At 41.0% G+C, this 13298-nt stretch overlaps 1 protein-coding gene across 2 annotated transcripts in view; it reads left to right on the top strand.

Annotated features, from left to right (window-relative positions):
- Nucleotides 1-13298, top strand: part of SLC12A7 (solute carrier family 12 member 7) — a 2260604-nt gene that overhangs the window by 1613389 nt on the left and 633917 nt on the right. For both annotated transcript variants that reach the window (XM_044065144.1, XM_044065145.1), the window contains one exon: nucleotides 1876-2087. In XM_044065144.1, the coding sequence (XP_043921079.1) occupies nucleotides 1876-2087 (212 nt within the window). The remainder of the gene's footprint in view (nucleotides 1-1875; nucleotides 2088-13298) is intronic.

Below are 13298 nucleotides of genomic sequence, written 5' to 3'. Positions count from 1 at the left end.
TGCTACAAGTGTACAGTTTAGGTGTGGGTACTAATACGAGGGAGGAAGGGAAGGATCTAAGTGTTTTGGATTGTATGTGAAAGAGTTGCATAGTGGAAGGCTGTCAATGTGGTTAAGCAGCTTAAAGATAAGGGATCACCTAAATAAAATAGTATAATCTTTGATACTGAGCCAGCCAAGCTTTTGATACAAAAGTAACTTTACTCCAAACTTTTATTATGTTAGTACCCTCTGGACAATGGTGCTAAACTTGTAATCTGAATGGGTATGCCATAGTGAAGGCTGAGTATGATAATTACTTTGGAAATAACTGTGTCTATACTTGCTCCAGTCACATGAGTATTAAGCATTTTGCAGTGCACAGTGTGCAGTGATTATACTCTTATATCATGAAAAAGAGAACTCAGTTAAGTGCTTCTGTAGTGCAAGACCTATTCTTAATAATTGTTAAACACCCCTACTTCAGTTGTTAAGATAAGGCATAGTGCTAGGCTGGAAAACATGCTACTACTGGCCAGCAAATGACAGCAACAGAACCAAAAGCAGCTTTCTTTCTGGCTATTATCTGTACCAGTAAATTGTCCCTGACTTTCCTTAACATAAGACAACATGTTGTGCTGTCTTTCTGATAACACTCGCTAAGTGTTTTATACAGCTTTGAAAGCCAGCAAAACACTTTCTGCTTTTTTTTTTTTTGTTACTAGTAGTACATGGAGCAACTAAAGCTCCATTTGCTACAACCCCCCAATATGTGTTCTCAATATGAATGCCAAGATTCACCTGTTAAACTTTGCTCCAGAGGTAAATTTCTCAGTATCCATGTCTCTAACACATAATAAAGCAGTTACATTCAGAGACCCAGTCTTTATCCTCGATCCATCCAGTTCCTGACATAGTCCATTGAAGAAGTTAGTCATGGCACCCCATGTTGTATATAAAGAAATTATAATAAAAAAACAGGAGCAGTAAGATTTGAAAAAAACTCTCTCAGCAAGATAGACACAAAAGTTTAATTTAAATATTATTATACATGTCATCTGATGACTCTTACTTGTATTATAGTATTCTTTTATCTATTTTATACCAAAAAGCTCTATTTCCTAGTGGTGAGTTGTACATTTAGAAAGGAGTTGGTAAACAAAAGGATGTGGTAAACAAAAGGTATGTTAAATAGTATGCAAAATAATTTGTTTCAGTTCTGGAATAGAGATTTTTATTATAAATTTTAAGTGGCTTAAGGTCAAAAATAAAAGATCAGCAAAAGTCACAAGGATGGTTAAGTAAAGCACAAATATCCAAAATGCAAGAACTAAAAGAAGTTTTTTTATAATTTATTTTTCCTTTGATTGATGTGCTATTCACTAGGCTTGAAGTCTGTCATACAAAGGAATTTAACTTATTTTATTTGAGCAAATGTTAGCAGATGGCATATAGCAATACAACATACCTGCTTAGTCTTTATAGCTAATCATACCTCTCAACTGTACAGGTTTTCGGCTCATATTTTTGGTCTGTTCCTCATAAAATCTGTAGTTTTCTGGTAAATCACTGGGATGATCTGAGGACTGAAGTTGGTAAATAATGACATACATTTGAGTTTCAGACTTCATATCCTTCAAAAAATGTGTGTTAAAACAAATACTGTTACTCTAACAGCTTTCTAAGCTTATAAGAGTAATATTTACACTATGTCTCTATTTTTGGGCCTTTGTCCCCCCATTTTGTCAGTCTTTGTCCATATTTCTTGCACTAAGAGGTTGAGAGGTATGAGCTAATTAATGTCATTACTGCACACAGGAAGTATAAGATGTGGAAATATTATAGAGTTATAGCCAGTTTCCTTACTAATTGTTGACTTTTGTACCTTTTCCACAGTGTGTGTCTGCTTGGAAACCGGACTTTATCAAGACGTGACTTTGATGTCTGTGCCAAAGTTATCACTGTGAATAATACGACAATGACAAGCATGCTGTGGAGTCTGTTCTGCAACAGCACAAACTTTAATGCATCCTGTAATGAGTATTTTGAGATCAACAATGTTACAGAGATTCAAGGAATTCCTGGACTTGCCAGTGGAGTTTTCATGGGTGAGTATGAAATTCTTTATGGCTTCGACATGGGCATTTTTTAAGTTTATCTTGTCAAAGTATTTTAACTGTCCTATTTTGGAAGACTTGCCTTGCTCTGGCAGTTAATGCAGTTACTGTTAGGTGACCAAACTCTATTCTATACCAGCAAAATATATCTCACTCCTAATATTAACTGGAGACTCATACAGCCCGTTGTTCTTCATACTAATACTTAATGTTATAATTCATTGGATAAAGACCAACGCTAGGAGTTAGTTGCAACCTTCAGGCCAACAATTAATTGCTACCACTTCCTTTTTATGAAGTGACTATGTCACTAAAATGTTTCACTCATGGCGGCACTTCTGTGTAGCATGCCTTTCTCAATGTAGTAGTATTGAAAGTATGCAAAAGCCTTTGAATGAGTCCATTTGCTGCAGAAGTTCATTTAGCTACATTGTGCCTGTAAAACACCTACATGTGCTATTCTCTGAAACTTATCATAACTGTGAGAAGGAGCAGGGAGACTTTCCTGCATTTAATCCTGAGGCATAACATTTTATTTCTGAAAATGCTTTTTTATGATGGTTTGTTGATATAGTCATTTTTACTGAAATAGCTCTTTGAAATAGGTAAAAAGCTTACTTATCCGAGTGCAGGTGAACTCCAATCTGTACCTTCCATTACTTCACAGGTAGACTGAAACTGATGGTAATAAGGCAGACATTTTATTGCCAGGGTTGGTGGCATAGGAACTTTAATGTTAGAAAACGAATCAGTACTGTTGTTTATATTTATTTGTCATTTATATTTATTTGTCAGGCAGCATTGTTTCATGCCGACAACAAACAGTCCTTTAATCACTGCATTACCTAAGGCATTGAGGAGAATTTTAAGGTGTAGAAATAAAGCATACTGACTGCTTAGAAAAAAAATTGTGAGCTCTCTGAATTTGAAATAAGGATTGCTGAAATGTTTCATTATCATGCTTTTCAACAGTGCTTGCTTATCATGATAGTTGCCCAAGATGTTTTCTGGCTGTGTAACTTTATAAACATGCTTTCCTGGAATGGCTTAAACAGTTTGATTATTGATCTAAAACTACAGACTTTTCATGTGAGCACCAGATTAAGAGACAATGCTGTCATTTTAGGAGTGTATTTATTGACAGGTGCTCTGTTAAAGGTTCACTTGCTATGTAATTATGCTGTTTTATGTAAAAAAAAGAATATACAGACTAATGACTGGTGCCAATATCATTGTCTTAAACTTAATGCAAAAAATGCATTATCATCCCCTTCTGCAAGGGTGATGTTCCTGCAAACTACCACATCAATGGCAATACCCTAAGCACACAGTCAGTGGTGAGAGATCTGGGCACACAGGTTGACAGCAATCTTAACTTTAATCACCATGTCTACACTGTGGTAAGAAAGGCATTTTAGATTGGTGATCTCATACGTAAGGGTATTGCCTCCAGAAAAAAAAGAGGTTATAATCCCCCTGTACTCCTCCCTCATCAAGCCAATAAGAGAGTACAACGCTTCCTTTGGTATGTTCCTTTCCAAATACCTGCAGCAATTGGAGAGATCATAAAGGTTCTTTACAAAGAAAATGCAGGGTCTTCATGATCTGTCTTATGCGGACAGATGGAAGTCATTGTCACTTTACTCTGTGTCATACAGACTGCTCAGAGGCGACCTGTGCCTTGCATACAGTTCAGTCTCTTACCCAGCTTTAATGGAAATGCTGCACATTTTTAAGTCAAATTGCACACTGGTTACTTCCTCAAAGAACCCTAACCTGTTAACCTGGTATGTAATATCAACAGAACTTGCTGGAGAGACAGATTTGCCTCAGAGAGATTGCCCCACTTTTGAAACAAGCTTCCTAGTCATGTTAAACAAAGCCCCTCCTTGTCCCTATTTAAGTGTAATTTGGACAATTGGATGGGTAACTGGAAATTCACCCTGGTTGTTCCACCTGTGTCCCTCTTGGACAGGGGCACTAGGTGCTGATCTTAATGTCTGCTTGAACCAGACACCCTTGGAGACATGGGTTGAACTTGGCTGGGCTTGTAAGTGCCATGGGGCTGTTAGCGTAGTCATGTCCTGTGATCCTATACTACAGTGCAATTCTGATGGGCTAGCTAGTTTAGAAGGAGTATGCTCTATCTTAAATTGCCTGTATGTAAAGAAATAATCTCCAGGAAACATTTTATGGTTGAGCTGAGAGAAACATAGATGGCTGTTTCTCATGTAAAATATCACCATCTTCATACATAACGTAACAGAACTCAGGAACATTTCAAAGTAGACAGGTGCTTTCTTAATGCTATACCACCAGAATGCTTGGGGATAGTGAAAGTTCTGTGAAACAAGGGTTTGTGTAAAGTAGAAAACCTGTAGAGAAGTAGTAGAAACCGCAAACACATTATAAAATAGGGAATTTAGCTTTCAAACCTTTTTTGAATAATGGTAGTGTTTGTATTTCTTATGACATTTTAGATTCCTGTTTTTCTTCAAAAGGAGCATTGCTGTAATGATTAGAAGAATTCCATTTTGATGCCTTCAGCTGTAACCTAAGGAATGTATTTCTCCCTTACAGTGCATGAATTGTCAGTGCTATTTAACAGACTCTTCTCTCAAATTTAATAGCAGAATATCTCAAGATTATCTAGTGTATCACCACACAAACCTCTGGGTTTATTTTTCAGTGTGAAAGCACAGTGCACCCTGAAGTACAAACCTCTCTTCATAGCTATCACACTTCTGACAGAAAGTAAAACTGACTGCTTCTGTCTTTTCTGATGGTAGTTGTTAGATACTGATGTGTGTTTATTAAAAATGATAAATGATTTGTAATTATTTGCTTTTTAATCTTATATATGAAGAACATTAAAAATACATTCCTATAACAATGCAAAATAGATTTGCCTACTGGACCACCTTATCGGACACCTGTCTTATTTTTATAAATTTCCATTTCATCTTCCTTCACTGTGTTATTAATGCTGATTTATTCTTTTTGTCAGTAATCTCATTCATATCTTTCAATCTGTATCTCATATTACCTGTAGAAAATAGTTTTATTTACATTATTTAGGTTTTCCATTGTTTGGTTACTGTGCTGTATACCATTTTCTTATATATCACATTTTTACAGCTTAGTTTTTCAGCTGGTAAATTTCTTATTCTTTTTTGTACTTTTACATTCAGTACCCAAAATAAAGGTAATATTGGTTTGTGCCATATTTATTCTGATACACAATTTTTTCCTCCTTGTTCATATTTCTTATTAAATTTACTATTTGCTGTCCCAACAGACGCATGTACAATAGTCTGCATGCGGTCTTGTACCTTTGACTAACTGAACAGTCTCCTATTTGGTTATATGTTACTTCTGTTTTGTTATACAGATTGTCACAGTGGTTAGAATTGCTGTGTTATGTATCATGATTCTCCCATTGGATTCATGACTTGGGTTGCTTTCTTTGTTGAGTATATATGTCCTCCTTATGTCTTCATGAATTTTATTTGGGTCCTCCATTTTCTTAACACATCCCAAAGACACGTACTAAATAAACTGGTAATCTTCTTACCTGCCTATATATGTACATACCAGGCTGGCCTCTTGTGCTGGATTAGCTTCTGTGCCTTGCACACAATGTATGCTAGGATAGCAAAAGCGGGTATTAGTGAATGAATACACTGGGAGGAATGTTACTTAACTCTGTTACATTTCTAAATTTAGTATGTTGTTATGGAACTTGCCTATGGCATTTCTTGCTTTAGTCTAACTTCCTTATGATGATTTGCCATTTGTAGTCTGTACAGCCTTGCATTTTTATTTAGTCTCTCCTTTATAATGTCAAATGCTACTTTGAGCTGTCTGTTATATTTTGGTGAATTTTGCTGAATGGTATGGTAGTTTTAAAGTATTTTAGCTGATCAAATGCTGAGACAGAACTGGTGATTACTGATATTCATGGAAATCAAACTCATTTGAACAAATTTAAATATCATAAAAGAAACGTGGAAAATCAGAGCAACTAAAGATTAAGTAAAAAAGCAAAAGGCTTATGTCATGGTTATAGAAAGCAGCAGAAAAAATAACAGATATCCTGATGCAAGACAGGCCTGGTTTGCTAACATGCTTGAGTGCGCAAAGAGTTGGAGTGAGTAAATAACAAACAGCAGCAGCAGCATTACATAACTAAACATGTATTGACTATTTTGACATACCACTTGAGAAGTAGCACGACAAGAAATAATAAAGACAAGCTTACCTACACACCAGGGATGGCAGTGCAGAATGCTGCTCTGTCCTAGTAATGACTGCAGTAGTAGTACTTGGTAGGAAGGTGAGAGTGAGGTACAAGCCATATTGTAATCTTTCTGGAAGGTAATAGTTTCCTAAGCATGAAAGTTGTACAAATTTAATTTATACTTCCTATTTCTTCATGTATATCCTGCATAATACTATATACAACATCTTCTATGCTTCATCTAACAGTCTGTATCCTTACACATGCATTTGTGCATTGTTTATGCAGAGTGACACGACATTATTTATTTTAAAGGTAAAATGTTTATTTGTATGGCTGATTTTAACATGCATTTGTTAACTATTTTTAAATATAACTGCAGGTGAGCACCTTAAATGAGAGACAAGTGAGCTGTGATTGATTTTATCTGGAACTTGCTTTCAGTACGAATGCTTTATTTCTGTTTAAGTGATTCATACGTTCATAGGAGGTTACTAGACTAATGGCTTAAGACCCCTTGCAAGCTTACCCAGTATAACCAGATTTTACCCAATATATGGACCCTAGGGCAACAGAATGGCATGAATTTGTGCCTATGTATTGAATATCTTATAGATTGCCCCTGTCCATAAGGGACATAGGCACTACCCCAGGTGTGAATTTGTGATTCTGTATCCATTCATTCAAACTGTTTTTGAAGATGGTCAGGAAATGTCTCTGCTTAATGTGAATAGGAAGCCTGTTCCAAAGAAGGGTCAGTCTCTGAGACTCATATCTGGTTCTCCAGCTTGCCTTTTTTTTTTATCTAAGTTTAGATCCCTAGATCTGGTGACCCTCATGCTGTTTGACTTGCGAATGTGTAGCAGCTCCATCAGGGCTGGATTTGTGAGTGCACTGTAGGTCAGGCATAGGTCAACTCTACATAGTCGATAGGAGACAGAGTAAGAGGTGATCTCTAGAACCAGAAAACAGTTTTGTGCTGAGCTATTCCATCTTGGAGATGAAGTTAATTTAGTGTCCTTCTGACGAAGATTGTTAAGGGAAAAATACTGACCCAGTGCTGTTACCCTTATGCAGGAGAACGCATTTCATTTTGTTCTCCATTAACACATTTTTTTTTGTCACAGATCATGAGGTCCAACCATTTTTCTTATTCAAATTGTAAAATGATTCAGAAAGGAATTTTTCATCTTGCATGACACTCACAGTTTTACATCCTAAGACTTTTTTGAATGCCAGTTGTGTTAAAAGCAGAGACCTGTTCCTCCTTCCCAAACAGTTATTTCCTGGAGAAATTATAAGAAGAACAGACACTAAAAAAAAAAAAAAAAAACTAGTAAATACGCTTTGCAGTGTCATTGGAGAAATGGGCAGCACACTCATCTTTGGTTCTGGAAGACCAGAAGGCTGTGAGCTCTGTTCCTACTTGGTGATTAGATGGCTGATACAGCAGTGCAGCATTAAATGGTTGCTGCACTCCTGAGTGTGTCATCCTTTGGATGACTTCATGGCACCTCAGGTGGATAACAAAAAGAGGAGGGTTGCTTTATTAATAAATATATTCATTTTATATCATGTAAAAATCAATTATTTACACGCATCAGTTTTTCATTCATACTTAAAATGATTTTCAAGTTATCAACACAAAAGAACAAGTAATCAACATAAAAGAACTTAACTAAACAAGTCTTTCATTATTTTTTTTATTTTATATTTACTTTTTATCCACATCTTTTTGTCCACAGTCATCTTCTTGTTATAGATAATAGATAATCCACTTCCATTTTCTTGTTATATAACAAATTTTCAAATCTTTTTTCCACCGCCACCACCTGGTCACAACTTTATCCCATTTATCAGTATCACATTTCTTCACTGTGTCTTACTTCCCATTTACTATAATATTTCTATTTATTTCAATCTTGGTTAACATTGCATGTTAAGTTGTCTATCTCGCCTTCTTTCTTGCTGGTTGGGCTCGGAGCCGATTCTGTACTCCGACTCGGCCGCTTACTGGCTCGAGGCCCCCCTATATCCCATGATGCCTGTCGCTAGATACCCAGATCTCATTTGCCGCTTCTGCTACGAGGTTGCATTTACTGGCTCAGGTCGTAATTTTCACTTTATTGTTATATATATAGAACTTTTGTATATTATTACTGTTAGTTGTTAGAATACTTAGTGTTCATACATAGCTGTAGTATTTGTTGGTGTTTAGTCTTCCCCCTTGAAAACTCGCTTTCTTCTTAGAGAATTTTTCCCTCCCCCCTCCCCTTTTTGAGGTAGCCGTTTTAGTTAGAGGCTTATCCTTGTTTATTTTTTTAAGGTATTAAAAATTTTTTTCTCTAGAAATTGTGGTAGTTAGTAGGTCTGTTTACCTTTTCTTCTAGTAGAGAGTGAATGTGTGCTGTTAAGGTGTGGTAACTTGTGTGCAGTGTGTTTTTTTCTAGTTACCTACTTCCCTTTGTACCTTTTATTTGTAATTTCATATTTCCTTACAGGAATGTCTAAAGACACGAAAGTGTCTGGATTCAAGAAGTGTGACTCATGCTGTCAGAAAATGTCACTGACAGATGGTCACACTTTTGTGTCTATTGCTTGGGCACCCTACACCTGCAGGACTCTTGTTCGGTGTGCCACACCTTTAGTCCAAGAGTCCTGCAGGGGCGTAGGAATAAGCTTATCCTTAGGGGTTTGCTTAAACCTGAAGGATCACTGGCTAAGGCTCAGTCAGTGAAACCTTCCAAGCCATCGAAGCCGCCGGCTCCCAGTTCGGAGCCGTCGTCGGGTGTGGCATCTGCATCAACTTAGGTTCCAGCTGGAACCGAAGTACCTATCTCCCAGCCAACTTTGGTTCCGACTGGAACCGAAGTACCTGTCTCCCAGTCAGCTCCGACTCTGCTGTCGGAACCATCAGGGAGTCTAAAACGCTCTAGATCACCGTCCTTAGAGTCAATACACTCTGCTCCGGGGTTGCCTTTGTTACAGTTGGAGCGAAGTCAACGATCCCACTCTTCTCGGTCATCTAGGCTATCTGACCATGATTTGGAGAGAGTGTTGAGCAGGCTTTTAAAATCGCAGGCCCTGGCTAAAATGTTATCCAGCCCCCCTCATCAGGGTTTGGCTCCATCTGTCTCTGCAGTAATTCCTACTTCGACTCATTCCTTGAGCTCGGAGCCGGAGCTTGCTGGGGCTGGGTTCATGGGACCATCTGCACCAATACCTACCATTTCGGTTCCGTCATCGGCTCCGATCTCTTCCATGGTGCCGTCCTTGGAGGGATCTGGGTGCCGGGACTCCCTACGTTGGCTCCTAGGGGTCGAGTGGCATCGGACCCTTGTCCAACCCCGTTCTCCCTCTCGGAGCTTCGGCGCAGGTGAGTTTGGCTCCTACATTGGCTTCGGAGCTGTCTCTCTCGGTGCCGAGAAGGATTCCAGTCTCTTTGGAGCCAGAGCCTTCTCTGATATTGGGAAGGGGCACCTTCGAGGCCATGAGGAGTGTGCTGGCATCTGAGTCAGCCTCATGGTCAACCTCATCGGCTCCTCCCCCCATGGTGCCTGCTCCTGTCTCTGCCCCTCCTTCAGACCCCAAGCATGGGGAACAAGTGCTCCAGGGCACCCCATTGGGTGTATCTTCCTCTTCTGAGGTCTCCCCTGTTCATTCAGAGGAGCCACCTCGAAAGAGGAAATGCAAGAGGAAGCATGTTGCCTCCCCTGAGTCTGTCACTTCAGATATAAACTTGGAGGATTCGGAAGGGTCCCCAAGATCCCCCTCTGAGGATGTCTCTTTCTCAGACATCCTTGAGATACTTAGGCAGAGGGGGAACTGGACTACCCTTAACCCTTCCTAGGATGAGTCTGTATTCCTGGACGCGTTTGGTTCCCGACCCTCCACCTCCTGGGTGTCTCCGCCTTTCGATCCACTGATGTCTGTGGTGGCTTGGAAGGCATGGTCAGCCCCAGACACAGTGGAACCAACCCCCGAAGACCCATAAAATTTATTACTGCACCACAAGACAAGTAATTTCTGACTAAGGGTGTTCCCGTTGATGTCATCGTGGTGGTAGCGGCCACAAAAAAGGAGTTGGCTGAAACTTCTTTGTCTGTCCATCCCCCTAATAAGGAATCTAGGATGATGGACAGATATGGGAAGTGGATGTTTGCATCAGCGACCTTCTCCATGAGGTCGCTGAACTATTTGTGCCACTTTACCCGCCTTCAAAGGGATCTCCTTAAAGAGCTAGGAGATACCTTCAAGATCCACCAGCTGTGGGGGTCCAGGCTAAGGTTACCTCCCAGCTGGCGACTCTTAATTTGGTAGTAAACTCCTCCATGCGGCTCATCTCTTACATAGCCGATGGTGCGAGTAGGGCTGCAGGCACAGGCGTGGCCTTGAGGAGGCATGCCTGGATGTGGTTATGTAACTTTGCGGAACCCTTCAGGGTGTCTTTCACAAACACCCCCTTTGATTGTTCTGCTCTTTTTGGACCACAGGTGAAGGATACCCTTATCAGGTGTGAGCAGCAAGGCAAGACTCTCTCTGCTGTGGGAGTCCGTTTTTCCACTCCTTCAAGACCGTATTCCACAGGTCAGAAGAGTAGGAAGATGTGGTTCCGGAAACCCCAGGGAGCCGTGCCTGACACATGTGGAGAGTTCCCCTCCAGGGGCAAAGGAGGGAAGAACAATAGACGCCTCCCTCGGGGCAGAGGGGGTCCGCAAAATCAGGGCCAAAGCGAATCTTTCTCTGACAAGCCCTTCCAGCATCCCTGAGGTGCTGCCCGGCTGTCCACCTTCAGAGGCAGTCGGGGGAGGATTATTGCTGTACCCAAAAGCCTGACAAAATATAACACAAGACAAATGGGTACTGTCTATCATATCCGAAGGCTACAAGATCCCCTTCCTTCGCACTCCCTACATTCCCAACAAATCCCTTCCAGATCTTCCACCCAATCTAAGGGATCAAGCAGTTCAAGAAATTTCAAAACTGCTAAGAAAAAGAGCCATCCAGTCAGTCCCAGCAGACCAGCAAGGATCCGGAATTTACTCAAGGTTCTTTTTGGTACCAAAAAAGACAGAGGGCTGGAGACCCATTCTGGATCTCAGCAGACTAAACAGGTCTGTTCAAAGAACGAAGTTCCGGATGGTCACGCTACAGTTCATTTTACCCTTTCTGGATCAGGACAATTGGATGTGCTCCATAGATCTTCAGGACACGTACTACCATATCAAAATGGACAGACGCTCCAGAAGATTCCTCCGCTTCTGGCTGGGAGCCAGTCATTATCAGTTCAGAGCTCTGCCCTTTGGTCTCACCACAGCCCCCAGGGTGTTCACCAAATGTTTGGCAGTAGTTACCGCTCACCAGAGATGGCAAGGATTCCAGGTGTTTCCATATTTAGACGACTGGCTCCTTACTGCAACCACCAGTCATCACCTGCTGCGAGCCAGAGACTACACCATCCAAACTTGCTCCAAACTAGGCATCATAATAAATTTCGAAAAGTCTGCATTGTCGCTTTGTCAATCTATTACCTTTATAGGGGCAACCTTAAATACAAAGGACATGTCAGCGAGACTTCCATTAGACAGAGTGCTAGACATTCGCCGACATGTTCAAGTCTTATTAGGATGCAAAAAAAGTCAGGCCAGATTCGTCCTAAAGACATTGGGTCTCATGGCAGCGGCTATCATACTAGTCCCCCTTGCTCATTTTCATATGAGGATTCTTCAGTGGATGCTGTTCACCCAATGGTCTTACCAACAACTTCCAATGTCTCACAACATAATGATCACACAGACATGCAAAAACCGACTTGCTTGGTGGATGGTTTCCCCATCAGTACCCCGGGGCAGACCATTTGCTCTCCCTCCTCCAGTGGCTACGGTGACCATGGATGCCTCCCTGATAGGGTGGGGGGGGTGCATTTTCAGGGTAGAACAGTCCAAGGCACCTGGCAGCCTCACGAGTACCATCTGCATATCAATGTCTTGGAGATGAGGGCCGTGCTTTTGGCGTTGCAAGCTCTTCACAACTCTCTTCCTACCGGGACCATTGCAATTCAAACAGACAATATGTCAGTAGTGTGGTACATCAACAAGCAGGGCGGAACCTGGTCCTACCCCCTATGTCGAGAAGCACTCACTCTGGCAGTGGACGATCTCTTCCCAATGGTTTCTGACAGCAGCGCACATCCCTGGGAAGTCCGTTATAGAGGCCAGGCTGAGCAGAGCAATTCTCATGCCTCACGAGTGGTCTCTCAATCAGACAGTGGCGGATCAAATCTTCCGCAAATGGGGTCAGCCTTGCTGCGACCTTTTTGCCACCCCCTTCAACAGCAAGTGCAATAATTTCTTCTCTCTCCTCCCTCTTCCCTGACACTCCCCCAGAGACGCTCTACGATTGGTCTCAGGGACTTCTTTATGCATTCCCTCCATTCCCCCTGATTCCCAAATTGATACAGAAAGCTACCACATTGAGATGCAAGATGATCCTCATTGCCCCTTACTGGCCTCGACAAATTTGGTTCCCGTTCCTGCATCATTACCTTCTGGAGCAGCCCTGGACCCAGTTCCGGACCTCCTGATCCATCAATCAATCGGGCGGACTGCACCAATCCCATCAATCTCTCCAGCTCACTGCTTGGTTGCTCCACTTCCGACCTTAGCCAGGCTTCCAAACATCTCCCACTCTGTGCGTGAAATCATATTATCATCGCACAAGTCTACCAGTAGAAAGACTTATGCTAGTAAGTGGAAACATTTCTCTTTCTGGGCAGAGGCTAGGAATATAGATCCCTTTTCAGCCCCTGTGCACCATATTCTGGATTTTTTAGCGGAACTTTTTCGTGCTGGATCTTCTTCTGCCATGATTAGAGTGCAGTTAGCTGCAATTTCAAACTTTCATACAGGTCTATCGGATACTAGTATTATGTCCCATAAGCTTTGTAAAGCTTTTCTCAAAGT

Source organism: Protopterus annectens, chromosome 3.part0 (assembly GCF_019279795.1).
Source record: "Protopterus annectens isolate FY-2018-M chromosome 3.part0, PAN1.0, whole genome shotgun sequence".
In the NCBI taxonomy this organism is placed as follows: Eukaryota; Metazoa; Chordata; order Ceratodontiformes; family Protopteridae; genus Protopterus; species Protopterus annectens.
This window is presented reverse-complemented; position numbering and strand designations above follow the sequence as displayed.